Source organism: Nelumbo nucifera, chromosome 7 (assembly GCF_055504915.1).
Source record: "Nelumbo nucifera cultivar China Antique chromosome 7, China Antique-T2T, whole genome shotgun sequence".
NCBI lineage: Eukaryota > Viridiplantae > Streptophyta > Magnoliopsida > Proteales > Nelumbonaceae > Nelumbo > Nelumbo nucifera.
Genome location: NC_142655.1, coordinates 6,853,388 through 6,874,514, shown reverse-complemented (window position 1 = coordinate 6,874,514; position 21,127 = coordinate 6,853,388). Strand labels below are relative to the sequence as shown.

The window sequence follows — 21,127 nt, the reverse complement described above, 5'->3', positions numbered from 1 at the left end:
TGTTCAAATTACCACTATTTTGATATAAATGGGCTAAACAAGAAACTCAGAGAACAGTGTGCTCTGTTTCTTTTAATCCCCTGACATCGTAGTTCACAAAGTAACCAGTTGATTAAGATAATTTCCAAAAAAAAAAATTAAATACGCATTTATAATGAAGAAAAAAAAAAAAACCACCTCTGAAGAAAAAAATGCAATACATCGGCATCAATCTACCCTGATGATGAGAGAATGCAAATGGAATCAAAATATAATGCCTTCTTTTTCCTCCACGTTGTATGCTTTTATCCAAAAATCCATTCCCTCAATCCCAAACCCAGACTCGGACCAGAATCACCCCCTAAACAGAGAGCAGGGTCCATTTCATTCCTCCATGTCTCTGTCTTTGCTTATTCTCCTTTTTTTCTTTCATTAGCGTCTTCGTATTTCCACTTGGTGGGTACGATTGGATGGGGGTGAGTTGGGGCCCAAGGCCAAGGGCACTCGAGACAATTTGGTCAATCCACTTATATCCAACTTTGGCCAACAATGAAAATTGGGTTCACAACATGGCCCATATAGTCACTTGATTATTGCCTCGTGGCTGACAAGCTTTCCATTGGAAAAGAGTTGTCGAGCCATATCCCATTTGTGGAGACCAGAAACTGCGTCTGTCTGAGTCAATGTAAGCGACCCTGTCAATGCGAGCAAGGGCTCTAGCAGAAATGGTTGACTCTCCTTTTCGCTTCCCTTCTCATTCTTCATTTCTTTCAGTAAAGCGTTGCCCGTGTCAATGCCTGCTTAAAAATCCTTCGTTATTTAACAGCACAACATTGAGTACAACTCTTTTTTCTTTCTTTCTGTTTTTACCCATAATCTGGTTCTCACCTGACAGGTATCCTCCGTGGACGTAACCATTAAATCTCTCATTTGTATGTTCTCCTGTGAAGAAGATGGGCACCACGGGTGCCTGTTCAACAAGAAAAAAAGAAGGAAACTTAAGATCAGCAACCAACTTCTATTGGGTGCAAATTGCAATAGCTGAATGAATGACCAAAATCAGTACATTTTGTCCAAGTCACATAACAATAATTGTGTAGGAGTTCTTGGAGAATAATAATAATAACAAACGAAGAGTATCGATTAGTATATTGATGCTGTGAAAAATAAGGTTCATTTAAGGTGTCCTCTTCTAGCCAGCCATGGATTTTTTCATACTAAAGCTTTAAAAAACCAGACAAAATGTTAAAAGATAAGATAATGGAAAATGATCTAGTCATGATCTCTTAGGTTGGACCTGTTAATTGGGATATAATAAATCCCTGAATATATAGACAAAGGTATCAATGGGTAAAGGGGCCACCTTAGATTACTCAATATGAGATCAACCTTTCCACAGAATGAGTTAATAATGAATCCGTTGAACAAGCAATTAATAATGAAGAGAAAAGTAAGATTGAATTAATTTTCTGATAATAGGAGGAATATGATGCTGTTAATTAGATAGAAGACCTTGATGTCGGCAAAATCTTGATGGGTAGCCAAGATGGGGTAGTTGCTGTAGCTGCCACGCTGGAATCGATTGTTCCACCAGCGGGGCACGAGGATTTGTGTGGCATCTGGTATGTCAGGTCCAAACATGTCCCTAAGGACCCCCATTGCTTCCTTCAACGTCTCCTCATCGGTTTGCGCTTCCACACGTTTTGATTCTCCGTTCGTCAATGTTACCACCAAAATGTTGGACCCAGGATATGCATTCTCCATATGCTGATGACATGCAAAAATCAAAGAAGACAGCGTGGATCAGCTCGGTGAGTAGGTGATCAACTGATGGCTTTCTGATTTAAACTCAAACCCATAAAATAAGTTATCACGAGCTACAAATGAACTATTTGGATTCAATAAAATAAGCTTATGATAATGGAGCTAATAAGATCCCTCCAAAACTGTGTAAGAGGCCACGTGTGTTGATTATAAAAGGATACAAAGTTTTCATATTAAATTAGAGTCAATGATTTGAATTTATTAAAATATGACATGTTTGATCAAGCATTATTTTATAGAAGATATACCCATTAACAATAATAAAATGTACTTAACTATAATATCTTACACAATTTAATAAGGAAGAAAAAAGGGTGAAGTGTTCAAGGAGTCTCTTGAGATTGGCATTTTATGGTGCAATCAATATTTTTGCCAGCTCAATGGAGTGACCCAATGCCATCTACTTTATGAGCAAATAAACAATACAATATCAATAAGCCAAACAAATGCAAGTTGCTTTTTTACGGGTTCTCTCTCCTATATATATACAACACACAGACATATTATATGGAAAATAAAATTTGTGACTTTTATTACATGTAAACAGTGGTATAGGCAACATGTACAATATCTATTTATCTTCTACGTTGGCATGGATGAGTATTTTGGTCGTAGTACAGTGTTTCAGAGAGTAAGCTACAGGTGCAGTTCTTATAATTAATTAAGTCAGTAAGGAGGCAAATTTCTAGGAATACCTGTATATATTAGATGTCATGCTTATACAATTATCATTATTAAATCCATTGGAGGGTCACTTATACAACTCTGAATAATTTAGATGTCATGCTTAAGGGATTTTATATTCTCAAAAACCAGGTCATTAATGATGATTCCTCTCACGTAGAACACGTCGAATCAGTGCAGAACACAAATCAAATTGTGGGATTTGCATAGATCGATGATCATTTAACCAGCTAGATGATCTTAATCATGGAACTAATGAATTATGGGATTGGCCCACATAGCTTAAAAAACATAATTAAATTGATTGCTTAATTAATCAAGATATAAACAAAGATAAAGAGAGGCCCAGAAGGATTTAAAGGACTCGGGATACATGTGCCTAAGTAACTTACGTGTACACTATAAACATGCATCATCTTCAAAATAATATTATGTTAAATCATTTCTCACTTCAATAAATTTCTTCTCTGTATGTCATGAATTCAATCCATTTGTCCATGCAAGAGACCCAATACTTTTGTCAAGTGTCACTTATGAAAGCATTTCTTTTTAGGACATCTTAACCACCTCTTATAGTGAAAAAAAGGATCTTATGGTGGACCTATCATGCGTGCACCTTGCTTCATTATCATCATCAACATGCATCATCATCCATCACACATTACTCCAGGCACCAGACAGGAAATAGAGATTTCCCTATAAATGAAAGAGAGCGAAACTAACCTGCCAAAACGTGTAGTAGCCTCTCCTCTCGTGAGCATAGATGAAGAACTCCGTCCCAGGTCCACACGGCCAAAACTTACACGGAAATTTGAGGAAGATCTTTGTATACACGATCACATCACACTTCATAATCGCTTCAGTTTTCCATTTCTGTCAATCCAATGTTTTTTAATTTACTTATCCGAAAACAAAGCCAATAAATTAAACAGTAAAATCGCTATATACGACAACCATATTAATATAATCTCTCCTAATATTACTAGATTTATTATCGGGAGGGGGGGGGGACCAAAACATCAAACCAAACCACCCACTCAACTGAAAAAACAATCCTTGTTGATTTATTTCTTGCTCCTTATTAAGAGAGAGCATTATACGATGTGACAGCTGGCAATATATTCAATCCACCTTGCCTATAATTCACCGTACACGTGTCGTACCAGCTAATCTGTCCTAGACCATACAATTGACTGTCCACATATACGGCTTGAATTATATTTATATCATAGTAGACTGCCCTCCACCTCAGAATTCTGAATTCCACTGCATACTTACTGTGGCTGCTTCAATACTGTGGATTGCGTTCATGTAACCCATGGCATCTTATCGAAACCTTCACACGAGACAACTGGTCTATTGCTTACGTTATCACCACAGTTGGAGATATTTATTGAGATGGCTCTCTATCCATCAAATCCGTGCTCCTCTACTCTAAGATCATTATTGTATAATTATTACGATCTCAGTTTTATGGGTCCCATCGAGGAGATACTCCAGTGGGAGTGGGACACAATAAACCTACAGGCGGCCAGATGCGTTCACGCTACAGAGTACGTACATCTAACGGCTGAAATAGTGGGGTGAGGGCGGAAAAGTGAACGTACCGGCAAGGGGGGTCGGAAGGAAATGAGGTCGCTTTGGAGAACGCCCACGCTAACGGACAATATTACGTAAGTTGCCTCGAAGACGGAACCATCCTCCGTTGTTACGGTAACGCCGTTTCTCGAGTAGTGTAATTCCCGAACAACCTGCATCAAATCTGTGTGAAAAGAAATAGCAGCAGGATATAGAAACCGAGCTTCAAAACATGAAATTCTGGGCAGTCAAACCAAGAAACTCCGTGCAATGAAATGGATTTTTTTTTTCATTCAGAATTTACTACCAATTCTGCATATCTTCATCCATCTCTTTGTTCTTCTTTTTTTGTTTTAAGGTTACATTGTTCTTGATGGAGTGTTCTACAACAAAAGGTTCTTCTGTTTTATGCTTGCTTATGACCTAAGGAAAATGACCTGACTGCCCCAAGACTGGATAGGGTATTGAGTCTTGAATGGGAGCTCCCCTGCCTCCTGAGTCCTAAGAGTTGGTGATTGCTACTCAACATTCTATTACTGGTTACTGGTTAGAGAGTTAATTAAAAAGGGATATGAAGCCATTTCATTAGGATAGATACTGATTGCTGAGTATGGATGAGTAGAGTTTTCAGTCATTTGATGCCCTGACTCCTGAACGGTCAGATACTACTACTTGACAGACTCACAGATGGAGATGGACAATCTTGTCAAGTGAAAGTTACTAGACAAACCAATTGGATGCCAATTTTATTGAAATACCAATATCTGTTGAATTAAAAATACAAACACAAACACTATTTAAGGATTCGGTATTTCTTTATTACAATCCAAAAACTATGGTTGAGTTTAGGTTGCATGTAATGTGGAATATTTATGAAGAACAGGAAGGGTTCCCATCTCTGTTTCAAAACCCAGAAAGGAATTCAAAACAAATTCAAGTAGTTTAATGGAGGTACCAGATCAGAAAATGAAAATAATCGAGGAAACTCATTATTAATCCATCCTAGTTTTTTTTTTTTCATCAAAAAAGCGTAACAAACACAACTCAGTAAAATAATAAATAAAAAAGGACAGACATGGGAACTCCAAAAAGGGGTTGACCAAAATCCACATATGTTCTGTTCTTTTTCTATTTTTATTTTGTTTTAAACTTTTAATGCCTCTCAAGAAAATGTCGTTATCTGAAAAACACAAAAGTGGGTCAAACTCTAGAGAAAAGGAGTGCATGCATACAAAACAGAATTTCGGATTTTTTTTGCTAATTTTTCGTTTCTTCTGATTTTTTAAGCATTACTCTGTTTCGATCTGGTGTGATTACAAAGAAACAAAAATACGACATAAATTTATAAAAAACAGAGCGACAGACAGCGAGGAAAATGGAAAAGAAAACAGAGATCCAATCTAATCTAACCTTGTTGAGCTTGAGACGACTGTCCACGATTTTACCGTCAGAGGTGAACAGAAAATTTTCCGCCATTTTGTAGAGCAGGAACTCATATCCTCTTTCATCTGCTACAAGAAATTCTCTCTCTCCGAAATCTGTGTAAGTCGATATCGGTTCTACCTCTGCAAACAAGAGCCATTTTCTCATCAATTTCATCTCTAATGAGAAATGCTAACTCGAAGAAAAATGAAGCAGGAAACCAGCCAAAACTAACCGGCCATCTCAAAATCATGGAGAATGAAATCAATGGCGAGTTCTATTGGAGTTTTAGGTGTCCTGAACAGAATCCATACAGCCAAAATATGTTGTTAATGTCCGTCCCACTCAAAACTTCTAATATTTTCTGACTTATTTTTTTTTTTTTTTAAAAAGACAAACCGAGAGAAGGGAAAAAAACAAGAATGGAAAAACATTACAAGGGCGGTTCGGTTATCGTGGAGAGGCCACGAAGCTTCGCCTCTTGCATCCTCAACTTCTGAATCGCAGAGTCCACCGCTTTGTTGTATGAAGCAGCCGCTAAACCGCTTGGAATGATCTTCCCACTGAAACCGATTCCAAAACTCGGTTAAGATCGCCCGAGTTACCAAATTCCGAATAGCTCAAAATGCAAAATCAGCACTCTTCACATCGCCGATACGAAACTTAATTTTAACGTATCGTTCAAACAATACGATCCACCGCCAAATAGCACTGAAGAACTTAGGTGACAACTTGCCCCCGCCCCCCCCCCCCCCCCCCCGGGCGTACTATAGCAAAAACTAGAAACAGATTTAGCAGAGAGGACAACATAGAGAACATACGAACCTTTGATCGTAGATGTTGTAACGAGCATTGCTGTAATCGGAGAAATAAGTACGCAGGCCGACTTTATTGGCGAGTTCCCAAACCGGATTCGGTTTTTTGCCACCAACGCCTGCAATCCAGCCCGCTCCCAGCTCCACCGACACGCCACCGAAATCCTCCTTTCTAATCCTTCCACCGATACGATCCGACGCTTCAAGAATCACCAAATCCTTCACGCCGTTCTCCGCCAATACCTTCGCCGCTGATATGCCTTCATTAACACAAAAACAGAAAGAAAATACGTCACAGGTTCGCAGGAAAGAAAAAAAATAAAAAACATTTCTCGCCAGGAAACTGAGGTTGTTGCCGGAGATTAACTTACCAGAAATCCCTGCTCCGACGATTATCACGGAACAAGGAGTAGAAGAACCCATAGAGAAGAGACACTCGCGCAGAGAGAGAGAGAGAGTCTGTTTGATTTGTTGTGTTATTTGCTGGTAGGAAGCTGAAATAGCGGGAGTAGGTCTTATATAGGCTTGTTTTAATTTCTGTAGACGAGCCGCGGAGATTGCTTTCAGCCTCTGGAATGATGATGTGGCGTTATCTAGACCGTACGTCACGTCGACAAACTCTGGGCCAACGTGAATCGCCACGTCTGACTGAGCTTCCTGATTGCGCAGATTGCCACACCACAAGATCGTCCAGCAAAAACGAATAAAAAACAAAAATTATGGATGAGGGGGGGGCGGGGCACGGTCAAGGATTGAAGAGAAAATAAGACATTTGGAAAGGACGTTAAGATGAAATTGGGGAAGGGCGGGGGGGTTATGAGAATTTAGGAAATTGCAGGTGTGGTCGCCGTGTGGTCAATGTCGAACGTGAAAGGCATTGAATCCGTGGCAGAGTGAGAAAATCAGTGAACAGTGAACAGGAAAGAACAACCAAAACAAAACCGACGGGAGACAACTGCTTATCGTATCCTTTTTTGCACGTGAAATTTATTAATGCAAGCGTGTGAGATGAAAAAAATGGAGATATCTGAATTCTGAACTGAACCCACATCCGGCCCATTACTCCTCTTTCTTTTCTTTTGGGCTGTGTTTGGTTTGAAACATAAGGTAGGGAAAAGGAAGGGAATTGGTGAATCGATGGGTTTCTTTATCCACATATTGGCTTCAAATTTCAGTTTGATTACATTCCTTCTCACTAATTGAGAGAGAGAAGCAAACATTAGAGGTCTTGTATATGTCGAGGCTGACTATGATAGGCGACCCTCTGCTTTATCCACATCTGCATTAGCGTCAGCCTTAAACCTAATATTGTATGACATTTTTTTTTATTCCCAAATTCCAAATGAAACAATGCCCCACTTAAGGCGGGAATTTCCTTTTCTCATCATTTAAAACTCTGCCTTGTCTTACTAATGATGTTGATGTTTTGTAGTCTTTCTCCTGTTTGGTAATCTATATTAATTAAGTTCGAAAAAGGACAGATGCATACTTTCTCGGATTCCCCTTTTAATTATCTCTAATAATTCATCATCCCCTCAAATATGCTTCCATTTAGCCTCTTTATTTCCCTATTAAATCACTTTAATCCCTGCCAATAATCATAATGCATTAATTTAATTATATCGAGGTTAAAAGTATCACAATGTATTGGTATGTATCATACAATATGGTTTTTTAATCCATTGATACGTTAAATATTAGGAGTTAGGACATGTGACAACTTTTGGAGGTTAATCCTCTTATTACAGATGCCCTAACTCTACCGGGGACCAAAAGATATGATTCACCTGATACAGTGCATATCATATTGATACTTTGAACCTTGAATGCATTGAACTGGGTAGTATTACTTAGAAAAATATAACCCGGGTAAGTGTTACCCAGAAAAATGTAATTACCCATGTTGTGTTTGCCAAATGTGTAAATGAGTGAATTTCCTAAACGGTTCCTAATTCACTTTTGTTCTGACATGGACATTTTAGTATTACATACTTTGGCCAATTTCCCCACTTCATAAATAAGTAATTTACCTAACCCCCAGGTGGTCAAAACTTTTCTACACACAAGTTACCAAAAACTTTCCCATTGACCAACTTCCCCCCCCCCCACCACCCCCCCCCCCCCCCCAAAAAAAAAAAAAACAAAAAGGGAAGGGGGGCCTAAGAGTACCTAGGCCTGCTAACTCTACCCTAAAGTCCACAACTTGATCCAACATCTGATGGGATCATCTTGGATTCAAATGATGGGTTTATGTAATCAAATTGTTTGCAATTTGCATCCGATTAATAATCGGATTGGATTCAATTTTGATTCTATCTGATCCAATTAAAATTCAAACCTGATTATATTATAAAATTTATTTAATTATATTTAAAATTATAAAAAAATATATTTTTAGATATTATATTATATATGAATTTATATATAATAAATTCAATATGTTATATTTACATTAATTTATTATATATAGAAATTGAAAAATAATTAACTTTTTTTATTTTTTATATTTTAAAAAATTAAAACAAAATTAGATTAAATCCGAATAAGGTCCAAATATGTTAGGATTCAAATTCAAAATCCAATCGATGCAAGTTTTCAATGATTGGGTTATATTTGGATTTTACTGAATATGATCCAAATCTAATCCATTTACAGCCTTAAAAATATCGGCCCTTTGAGTCGTGCAATACACGATTTGAACTTATATGAAGTTGAAGTTAATTAGATATTTATTATATCTAAACTTTAAATTATTAATTAGATATCCGAAGAATTTTCCAATCAAGATGATTCATTAATTCTACGTAATAGATATTTATGATTAGATTTTTTTTTTATGTAGCAGCTTTTTTCTTTACTTTTCTTTTATGAATAGCTTATTTCTTTGTATAAATTTGTTCTCTTGAAGTTTTATTTCACTTTTATATTGTTTCCCAGTATTTGGTTTTCCGGTGCATCATCAAAAGTTTCTATTAGTAAGGATTAAATAGGGTTTTATTTTACAAAATTTAAGTTATTTATTTATATTAGCAAGTTGGATTAGACTTTTACTGAAACATTGTAGTTATTTTATACAATATTCTGTGTTAATATTTCTTTGTACTTGCATGAAACTCGGAATTTGCCTTAGCTATGTACTATTCTTTCCGTAGACGCCAAGTATAAATTATAAAATCATTAATTAAAACCAAAAGGTAATTAAAGAAATTCTACAATCATTAATAAAATATATTAAAGAGTGTATCAATCATTATCATAAGCATTAATAACTTGGAGATTTTCAGAGAAATGTTTCAAAATTATTCAGAGTGACACAGTTTTGAATCTTAATTAATTGTTTAGTATATTATTCAAGAGAAAAGACTGAATTACAACATTTCTAGGTAATTAATTTGGCATTGAACTCTATGTATCATTGTCACAACATGAGAAATCTGGCCAGTGAGTGTTACAAGCTTGAGTCTAGGAACCAAATTAGAATAAGAAAATGGAAAATAATATCATGACCCACCACTGTCCTGTCCTGTGTACTGAATGGTGACATTTTTATACTAAATGGGAGGAAATTTGTACTTGCTAGTTTAGTCAAAGTGCAGCCTAAAGGGGAAAAAACAAGAAAAAGAATAGAATGAAGTATGAAATTTCCATGATGCTGATGTCTTTGCTAATTACATTTTGCCTTGAAAACAAGGGAAGATGAAAATAATACCGATGCTCTTATTTAGATGATAATATCAATATAGGGTCACAAATCGAGTCGGCCGACCACCGGAATATGTATTCGGCAAAGTTGAATTTATTCCAAATGTATAAATGTTGGGATATCATACCATTTTTGAATCTCAAAAGGTGGTTTAAAGTCTTTTTTTTTTCTTTTAATCAAAAACCTAAGATGCCATGGGATTTCAAAAGGTGGTCTAAAATAAGTGAGAAGAGAGAAGATTAGAAATGCAACATGTTCTTGTTACATTTTCAGGAAGCTGTTTCAGGGTTCAAGCGAAGCAAACAGTTGAATAGCTAACTATCATATAATCAGCCAGAAACTGTAACCCCCCTTAAAATTTAAAAAAGAAAAGATCAAAAAGCCATGGCCCACGGCCCAAGCCTGTGCGGGCCTGTGCCGTGCCGCGGGCTTGGGCCAGGCGGGTTGTAGGCCATGCCGTGGGCCTGGGCTGTGTCGGGTTGGGCCATAGGCTAGGCCTTGGGTGTAGGCCGAACCGGGTCAGATTGATTTTTTACTTTTTTTTTTATATTTTTGATATTTTTATTTTTTTGTTAAGTAAAACTAAAATATTTAACTTTCTTTTGAGAACTATTGAAAAAATAAGAAATAAGAAATCTAACAAATAAATGAAAACAAATACTTAACCAAGTAAGAATGGAATAACAAATTTGAAGAAAAATAGGAATTTTATTTCATTTAAATTTGAATGATACAAATCACAAAGCATACAATGGTTGGATACTTGGATGAATGAAATATGAATATTAGAAAATGGAATAAATTAATAAAATATAAAAAATACAATATAGTTACAAATTAAAAATACAAAATTATATTGTTAAAAAATAGAAAATAAATTAAATAAAATTAAAACAAAATTTACAATAATTTGAAAAAATGCTATACAACTATTGAGTGAGTATACAAAAAATATTGACTTCATCATTTTCTGATTTTCTCCTATTGTTCATGACTTTCATCATCTGCTTCAGGTGAAATATTGGGTGTAGTGTCATGCCCTCCTTTGTCTTTATAATTTGTTTTCAGCATCCAACCAATCTTTAAAGTAGATGCACATCTCTAGACTTTCATCATTCATACAACTTCTCTTGTCGTCTAACACCTTATTATCTGCACTAAAACAAGACTTCGATGGAACTATAAACATCGGAGGGGTTAGTAGATCACGTGCCATGGCAATGAGAACTGGATAATTTTTTGAATGTTCACTCCACCAAGCTAAAATATCAAAATTATTTGTTCCATCATTTAAAGTAGAAAAATTTGCTTGTAAATAAAAATTAAGTTCAATAAATGAACTTGTTGTTGAGGTAGCTGATTTCTACCTTTTACTTATTAAATAAAAATGTTTTTTTCTTCTACTACTGTGCTCAAGTTCAGAAGTGGAAGATGCAACTGTACAACTTGTAGAATTATTTACTATTACTTCAGAAATAAAAATGTTTCTTTTTATTTCTGATTTCAATATTCGTATTTTCACAATATGTTATAAGTAAAATATCTAAACCATCTTTCCTCATCCTAGGATCTAATATTGTAGCTAAACAATAAATAGGAGAAATGTTCTCCCAATATATATATATATATATATATATATATATATATATATATATATATATATATTTTAATTTTTTCATTATTTCGACAATACTTTTAAATTGTGGATTATTTATATATTTTGCAAAACAATCACTAACCACCATTAATTGATAAGGTAAATTACAACTAGTTGGATAATAAATACACAATAATTCATTAGTTGCATCATAAAAATGTTTTAAAAAGTCTCTTATACAAATTACAATTTCAGTCTTCCTCAAATAACATATCAATAGACATTTTTGTATTATAAAAATCATTAAGAATTTGTTTGTAAGAAATACAACTTTCTAACATAGGTAGAATTCCATCTATGTTTAACATTTGATATAAAATATTTATATTTTAACATTTGATATAACATAAGTAGAATTCCATCTATGTTTAACATTTGATATAAAATATTTATATTTTAAACCATAATTTTGAAATAAATATTTGAATTCTTGCTTTCTTGCTCTATAACTTTTAACATTTATAATACAATTTCTAATTTTAGAAATATGAATAGAAATAATATTTAAAGCATCTTGAATACATAAATTTAAGATGTGACATGCACATCTGATATGAAATAATTTACTATTTAAATATAGTTTTAATTGAGATTTTAAAATATTTATTGTTGAATCATTATTACTAGCATTATCAAAACTAATAAAAAATAATTTATTATCAATTCCATAAGCATGTAAAGTATTTAAAATGCTCGTAGCAATAGCTATGCCAGTATGTAGTCATTAAAGCGTAGTAAAGTTTAAAATTCTTTTCTTTAAAAGCCAATTTTCATCAATAAAATGACCAATAACACAAATATAACTTATGTTAAATTTAGAAGTCCAAACATCAAAAGTAATTGCAACTTTAGAATTAAGATTTGACAACATATAAATTAAATTTTGTTTATATGAATAAAAAATTTTTAAAGCATCTGATCTAATAGTATTCCTAGAAACTTTTTTAAATTGTGGATTTACAGAATTACGTAACCATTTTTCAAGTTTAGTATCTTTAGTTAACAAAAATGGTTGTTCAACATATACAATGTATTTTGCTAATTCTTGCCTCATTTTTCCTTGAGAATATTTAAATGTACCAAAACCCCCGCCCAATTTGTGTTTGTGTTGTTTCTCTCCCTTCTTCTTCTTCTTCTTTCTCATGGATGAGCAAATGTCTGCCCAAAAGGCTAGCACCACCCTTGCTATAATAGTTAGTCTTTCCTACATTTTTGGCAAACAACTCTTTTTCCATTCCCCTCAACCTCCTCTACTTTAAATATTTTCTAAACCCGACTAATCAGCTTATACTCTTAGAAACCCTCTTTTACTTTCCCTTAGTATAAGTAATAGGGTGAAAGTTCCATCAATATCAATAGCATCCATATCGGTGATAATTTTCTAAACTCGACATTGAACATGTTGGGGAATTGGTTTCGGGAGGAGCTAGCCATTTTTTTTTAATTCTAAAAAAATAAAGATTAATTTAATTGGACTTACCCGGATTGCTAGTTCAGAATCCCAACTTGATTTCAATGGTTGAAGCCTTTCAACTCCAAGAGTCTAAGCCTCCCAAATTGCTAACTTGAGATGCTTGAACTGGTTGAGCAAGCATTATTCTTGTTGAAATTTCAATAAAGTTGAGAATTGGGAAATTAGTCAATTAGAGTTTAGAAAATGTATGAGATATTGAGAATTTTAGAGATTGGGAGATTGAAACTTGAGAGAGTATGAGAATTAGAGAAGAGATTAAGAGAATTGTTGAATTGATGTGATGAGAATGGTAGAGGATAGGGCTATTTATAGGAATTGAAAATAATTCAATTGCCCCAAATACCCTAAAAACTAGTCGTTTTTTAGTTGTTGGAAAGGGTATTTTGGTCATTGTAAAGTTATTTATCACTTTACCCAAACTAGCTGTTATATAGCTATTAGGGGGCATCTGTGTCATTTTATCTCTCTCTATAACCAAAATACATAAATACCCCCCTATATAATTGTTTATAACTGGTAGGGGGGGTGTCCCCAATAGCTAGTTCTCGGGCGGGCCGAGCGTGGCCCACTACGGGCCCATGGGCCATGCTGTGCCAGCCCATGATGGGCCATGTCGGCCTGTAGACATTGAACCCTAGGCCCAACATGGCCCGGACCATCACGCTGGGCCTGGCATGACCTGATTTACACCTCTAACCGCATGTCCCCTATGGCAGTTCATCCAAAAACTCAAGATTCACTTCCCTCTTTCCCACCCATACTTGGTCTCTCACTCCCTTGCCCTCCTGCCTACTACTGTCGAGAAATCCGACGGACGATCGTTCCAGTAGATGCATCGGAGGTACGTACTCTCTGTCCCTCTCATCTCATCTACTTTTTAATCTGTTTCTCTGATATATATATATATATATCAGAGAATATATATATATATATATATATATATATATATTTTCTGTAATGGAAAAAACTCCAAGGGAAGAATCGACAACAGTACAGGTGCAGTTTTCTTCCTCCTTATATTTCTTTATATCTGTACTTTACTTTCCCCTGCTCTATGTGCATACAACATTAGGGTTTTCCCTCACAACTAATTTTTTTTCAGCTCGGGGTGACATTTCTGTTGGGTGGCTGAAAAAAACTGATACCGTTTCTTATAGTATATAACTTCACATTCAGATTATCAGTGCAATGTATTATGTTTTGTTAGCAATGTATGTGCGGGAGAGGTGGGGCGAATCGAGTTTCAGAGGGCAGGGGAGTGAGAGACCAGGTATGGGCGGGAAAGAAAGAGGGGAATGAATCTTGAGCTTTTGGATGAAATGATGAGTTGAGAACTAATGGGATGAGCTAACGGCCTCTGCACGAAAATGAAGTGCCCACGTGTGGGAAGACACTCGGCCGAATGTAATGATGTGGGACGTTGTTTTTTTGGGTAGCCTACAAGGGTGATGCATACAGCGCAGCTAGGGAGGTTTTCAGAGACCATCTACTGAGAAAAAAAGGAGCTGCAAATATGTCCTCACACATCACTTGTAAGCGGCAAGAAATGGCACACACCCAGGTTGTAAATCTGCTTCTGTAGCTGGGTAACGTGGACACAAAGCAAAGGAATACGTACAGCTTCTACTCGTACAGTGCTGGGCTGTCCTTGTTGGTATTATTGTGATGCAAATAGCAGGGAGTAGAATATGTCTTGTAGATTCAATAAAGGAGTTACCCCCGGCCCCAGGAAGCTTAATTTTTCTTTTTTTATTTTTTATGACTGAGGAGGAGTGAGGAGTGAGGACTACTGGTTCACTTTTATTACTGTGGAGATCAAGATAGCATTATAGAATTGCATTTTGGGAAGAATCTGATTCCAGTGAAAATTTGAAACATTTGGAGCCAGATTCCATAATCAGTTCTATAATTCAGCCCCGTCTGTATTCTGTAATGGGTTCTAGGATTTTGTGCTGTGGATTTTGGCTGCCGGACCCAACTATTCGGATTTTGCGGGATTTGACTGTACAATACCTTGGATTTTACAATATCATCCAAGTGTCTCTTGGATTCTAATTTATCTATGTAGGATTTTTTTTTTAACCTAAGTAGACAGCTAGCTGTTACTCGGATCAAATTCAATGTGGTTTGGTCTTTTTGAACCCGGCCCGGCCAAATGCTGTACCCACCGCCAAGGATAATGGTCATAACTCAAAATTCTCAATTAAACAATTGGAATTAATTGACAGGTGGAGAAGATTTTATCAGAGCTGAGAAACAATTAGAAATTTTGATGGTTAAATCTTAAATGTTGGGATTCTGTGGCTAATAGCGACAGCCCAAATGGAAGCATTTGTGTCAGGGTGCTGGACAGTTGATTATAGGTGGTGAAGAAGAGAAATCTCATCTCATGACATCAAGCCCTGAAATAAGTCAAGCTGGCAAATCGGACAGTTGAGAGTAATTCTGCAACATGGTTCCATATGTAATTTGTTGATTCTTTTGACAAGCTCCATTCAATGGTGGGTGTGGGTCCAATTGTCCAATTATTTATATTTATGAAACATGGCAGACGATTTGATAGCTCTGGGTGAGGGGTATCATTATGAGCCACTGCTTCAATGAAAATCATCATAAATGAATGATCTTGATTCATAAATTTATTTCCCTTTTTTTCGTTTTTATTTGGATAGTCAAAAAATTAATTAAAAGAAATAAAAACAACTAGGGGAGTTCAAGAATGAATTAGAATGCTTCTTCTGGTTTCATACATGATTTCCCTCTCTTCCTTGCTTCTATTTAACAAGATATGAGTTTGATAGGGAATTCTGGGGGATGAAGAATAGTTTCATCACTCTAATTGGGTATATATATTCTCATAAAGTAACACTCTCACATGCACAAACTTTTTAAAAGTGCATACAAAACAAAATGGGTTGTGTACTTGTGTTGGAGTCTTCTCATGTATAAATCTATATGAAACAATTCATTCCTTAATCTGTATGCATCTGGCCAGCTTGGATGTGATCCAAGCCTGATCAGATTTGAATGAAACCCATGCAACAAAGAGAAGGAAGGGGTAGATCTGTTTGCATATGCATGCATCTTGAGCATGATTTGGATTCAAACTAAATTTGGCTTTATATCTTAGAAGTTAGAACCCTCGAGTCTATTTCAGACTATTTTGAGGCTATCCTTGGATTATGGAGGAAAGATCTCTAGGGTGGAAAAGGTTTTGGCGTTTTGCATCTCAATTCAGCATGGATCTCTTTATTTCTTCATTTGGCTCCAAAAATAATGCACGGCACATGGGTTTTGGCTTCATTTCCACTGAAATTTATCCTAATCCAAACACAAGCCAAAGCCATCAAATCAAGGTGATTTTGTGAAGACAAGGGGTGCACCTTTTTTCTTTTAGGCAAAACATAGAAGATTCATTCATCTATTGATTCAATATAGGTACATAGCTGTGACGATCTGCATCTTTTTTCTTTTAGGCAAAGCATAAAAGATTCATTCATCTATTGATTCAATACGTATATTGCTGTGACGATCATATGCTACATTCTTCGATTTTTATAAGCAAAATAAGCCAAGTCATGGGCTATTATATATATTCAGGTCTCTTTTTATATGTTGAATATTTACAACAGAAAAGGAATCCAAAGTGCCCATATATAGTTGGCCCATACGTTTTTGCCGATATACCAAGGTTTATCGAATGTACGATCCTTGATTCTTTTGATTAGCGTCTGTTGGGAATCATTGTTGTTGTTTCAGAAAATGGTGATACATCAGCGTCATTCAAAAAGAAATGGTGTTTCAAGCCATGCCTTGGAAATCGAAAAGGTGTGGTTTGGAGTAGCGTTGAATTTGGCGTTTCTTTGAGCTGCAGCTCATTGCTGCCAACAGGGATATGAGGTGACAATGACAGGGACATGATGTGGCATTGGATAATGAGTACCAGTGCTGAAAACGTTTCCTAGAGCATTAGTACCAAACAAAAAACATTGTTGTTGCTCCAGGAAATGTCTTGGCAGAAACGTTTCCAAATTAAAAAAGACATTGTTTTCTCAGAAAACAATGCTTTTAACCCACACATCAGCAGAGAAAACGGTGCTGTATCTATAGCATTAATGCCAAACATATACTAGAGCTTCTACATCTAAAAATATGGACACCCCTGAGACACCCAGCCTTTTAGCGAGTAGAAGAGCTTGTAGCTTGTATGAGTCTCAATAGTCTTCGGCTCTAATTACATATCATTTTCTACCCTTTATTGCAATTGTTTGAAAGCCATGAGCTAATATGACATATCCAATACCTGCTTTACCACTAAGGCCCCGCTTGTTTTTTGGAAAGTTACTTACCTAGAAAAATGCATTTACTCGGATAAGTCTCTTTAGAAAGTTTATCCGGGTAAGTGCATTTACCCATGTTCTTTTATTTCCCAGGTAAATAAGGCAATGACCATTTTAACCATAAAAGTTCATTATTAAAATGAGCTTTTTTATCCCATTTAAGTGTTAGTGACTTTCCCTCCCGGTGGAAAAGTTATTAAATTTTCCCTGTGCACACATAAATCTGAAAAAAGCACAGGGGTTTCTTGGTCAATGGAAATCAAAATCCCATTGACCAACTTTCCCCCTCTCAAAATCGAAAAAATAAGAACGCCCCCTAAGTAACATAAATGAATCACCCACAAAAATAAGGAATTGATCAGTCCAAGAGGCCCCATGTGTGAATGCAATTTGAAATTTCCTTTCCTTGTGAACAAGATTATTCTTGGACATAGTCTATTGATCAAATAATGACCATTAACACCTCCACAATCTTGTTTTGCCAAGCAAATGCATGAGTGAAACGTTACTAGTAATACCTGAAAGACAGGAGGGGTCAAGGGTTCCAAGTAGATCGGACAGTCCGACACTTTTGGGTTGATCAGGGTGATCGAGATGCCTGATCCATCTTTACTTATTCCAACCGAATCACGGTGAGGGTATCTCGTACATCGCTTGCTGGATTTTAATCTTATTAGAGATTAAATCCAATGGGTTTGATTGGTCAATTACATGAGAAATTGCACCTGCACACTTGTTTTAGAAATACAACTTTTCTCTTACTAAAACTAATTTTGAACTTGTCCCACATTGGATATTTACAAGTTTTGTTTTGAGTTTTTTTAATAAGAATTGATTTACACTCCTTAGAAATAGAAGATGAGAGTATGAATACTTTATACTGCACAGCGTGTGCGTACGCGTGTACGCATGTACGCACACGTGTACGACACAATGAGACGCTTTAGAGATACACTTTACTAGTTGTATCAGATTTTTTTTCCTTTCTTTTATTTTGCTTGCAACCAAATGCAACAAGGGAATGGACTTTAGACCACCCATAAAAAAATAATAACTTCGAAGGGTGAAAACTTAGGTGACTCAGCTTACATTAATAGTGTGGAGTTGTCATTGTGTTTTGGGTTGATAAATACAAATTGTGAGGAATATATGTTGCCATATAATATATGAGCTAGTGTCGTTTCAACTAGAGAACAAGAAGCATCAAATTTGACGTTTTATGTTGAAATCTCTCTGAAATGCAATGATAATGCAACACCCATTATACTAAACACCTCCTAATTGGTCTAACTTGTTGGAGTGAAGGGGGAGACCTGTTTAATATATAGAAAAATGTTTAGACATTTGACTTTAAGAGTAGTAATCTTGTATATTGGTCACTATAGCAAAGAAAAGGTCGAATATCTCAGCTGTGATCATCACTGGATCAGAGTCCACATCAATCATACTTAATTGTTCCAACACAATTGGAAGTCTGGTTTAATGGTTTTAAGGATACCAGCTGGCTAGTTGGCAAAGTAGTTAATTGCTTGTTGCTTACTTGCTGCTGCGGGCCGGGTGGAGAGGTCGTGGAGAGTTCACATCTGCGCCTAGAGGGAGCGCCCCGCAATGTCCCACAACACATTCATGCCATGTATTGGGAACATCTTCTGATGATATTGTTAGAGCTGATGATATCATCATTAGGAGATGTTTCCAATACAGGGCGGGGATGTATTATGGGATGTTATGGGGCGCAGATCTAAACTCGATTGTGGATGTTTCATTTGTTCCTCACACCTGAGCACATGCCTTTTTGAAGCTCCAGTCCAAAAAGCTTTCTGTCTGTAAATGCTTTCAATTGATCCAAGGTCAATAATTTAACGGGAAACCCATACATATCCTAATGAGGGATAGATGACTGAATTATTCATTAGAATGTAAAATAAATCTGTAGGTAACTGGAGTGTTGCAACACAACCGGTGTCAATACATCTCTCTCATCACAACAACCACCACCACCATCACCACCTAGAGAGGTTGCTGACTCGGAGACAATATTCCTTGATGAAGGGGTCCCTCCCAACTAAAAGACAAATGTCATCACTATTATAGAATTGGGACTTGCTCCTCACTGAGTGTTACTCACACCGACCTACAACCATATCCCGTGTTATATTAGGAATATCTTCCATTAATAATATGCAAATATGGGAGATATTCCTGATGTGTGATTGGAATATGTTGTGAGGTAAGTGTGAGGAGCAGATCTGGACTCTTCAAGAAAGAAATTTGGAGCTAATCTATCAGGGATGTGCTCGGCTAATTAGAAAAGCAGAATTGGATGAGCCAAAATAACGTCGCCTCATTTGGATTGGCAGAAAGCGATGGCTGTCAGCTGTGGAACCAATGATAATGATAATGTCTCGCACCAACTATAAATGCTAAGTGAGAGATTGAGTGGTTTTGAGCCATGTGAATTTTATGACTATTTTGGAGTATTACCATTGGTTACACAGCCCACTACACAGTGGAGGGCCCCTGCTTCGCAAGGGCTATCACTCCATTATTTCAATTAGCCTAAATAAAAATATAAACTTGGGATATTTATAATTGTGAATTACACTTAAAAACCCTCGGGGTGTAATTGTTAAATTGAAAATAGTAAAGACAGACTTGCAGGGGTTTATCTATGAAGATGCACACAAATTATTGAACCACATTAAACCTTGTAAGTTCTCTGTGATTGCATTTCCATTTGTGTTTTCTTGGTAGTCAGTATCAATTACAGCAATGCGCAAGAATTAAAAAGAAAAACAACAGAATTGTATGTTAGAAAAATTACCCGTTGAGTAGGACCCGGATTGTGGCCCATCATGGTGGCCACGATCCAGAGTGAATTGGTCCAAATCCAATCACCCTAATTTGATCTCCAACTGAACCGGTTCAATATAACCTTATCAGTACAAATCAGATGGTGGTCCAGTTCTTAATTAAACCGAGTGAATTATTCAAATAATTCGTTTGGGATCTCTGTAATCAATATTTTGATCGCGTCGACAAGTTGGTTATTGATTGTATTGCACTATAGGAAATTCTTTTTCTGAACGGGCCTAGCCAAAGCAACCCATTGGTGTGTCAAGGATGCCGGAGTTTAAATTAATCACGTTAAATCTTAACTACTTAAGCCCAAAGGCGAGCAATTGAGATTTAACAAACTGAGTGTGTACTGTTAGAAGATTGGGATAACATCCTTTGATGATGCATGCATACTCAGTTAATATGGCGGTTGGGTTGAATGCCCAAAGGTAAAACTCAATTGCTTTTACAGCAAATTCTTAATTCTGCTTAATTCAAATTGCAGCAAATCTCGATTCGTTTGACATTACTGCAATCCTTATGTTGAATGGGGATAATTACGCGGAATGGAGCGAAATGCTTCATATAATTCTGGGTTGTAAAGACTTAGACCTAGCCATATGAGAAGATAAAAACCGTGCTCGTTGAAATTGCGTCTCAGAAAGATATAGAGCACTTGGATGCATCCAAGAATTGTAGAGGCAAGAAATGTAAAGTACTCAGAGGACCTGTTGGAGAAGAGGGGGAATCCTCGAAGCATTGATTTTAGGGAAGTCCAAAACATTGATAGACATCTCAACATTGTTCTGCCTA

The 21,127-nt window shown here is 36.2% G+C and overlaps 1 protein-coding gene across 1 annotated transcript; it reads right to left on the bottom strand.

Moving 5' to 3' along the window:
• PAO1 (polyamine oxidase 1) lies at positions 1-6,832 on the bottom strand. Its single transcript, XM_010258841.3, has 10 exons — positions 6,674-6,832; positions 6,313-6,562; positions 5,925-6,050; positions 5,723-5,784; positions 5,476-5,630; positions 4,095-4,238; positions 3,211-3,360; positions 1,492-1,746; positions 868-949; positions 1-776 (listed from the first exon to the last, which is right to left on the bottom strand). The coding sequence occupies exons 1-10, from the start codon at positions 6,723-6,725 to the stop codon at positions 562-564; spliced, it is 1,491 nt and encodes a 496-aa protein (XP_010257143.1). The 5' UTR covers positions 6,726-6,832; the 3' UTR covers positions 1-561.
• Between the last annotated feature and the right edge of the window lie 14,295 nt (positions 6,833-21,127).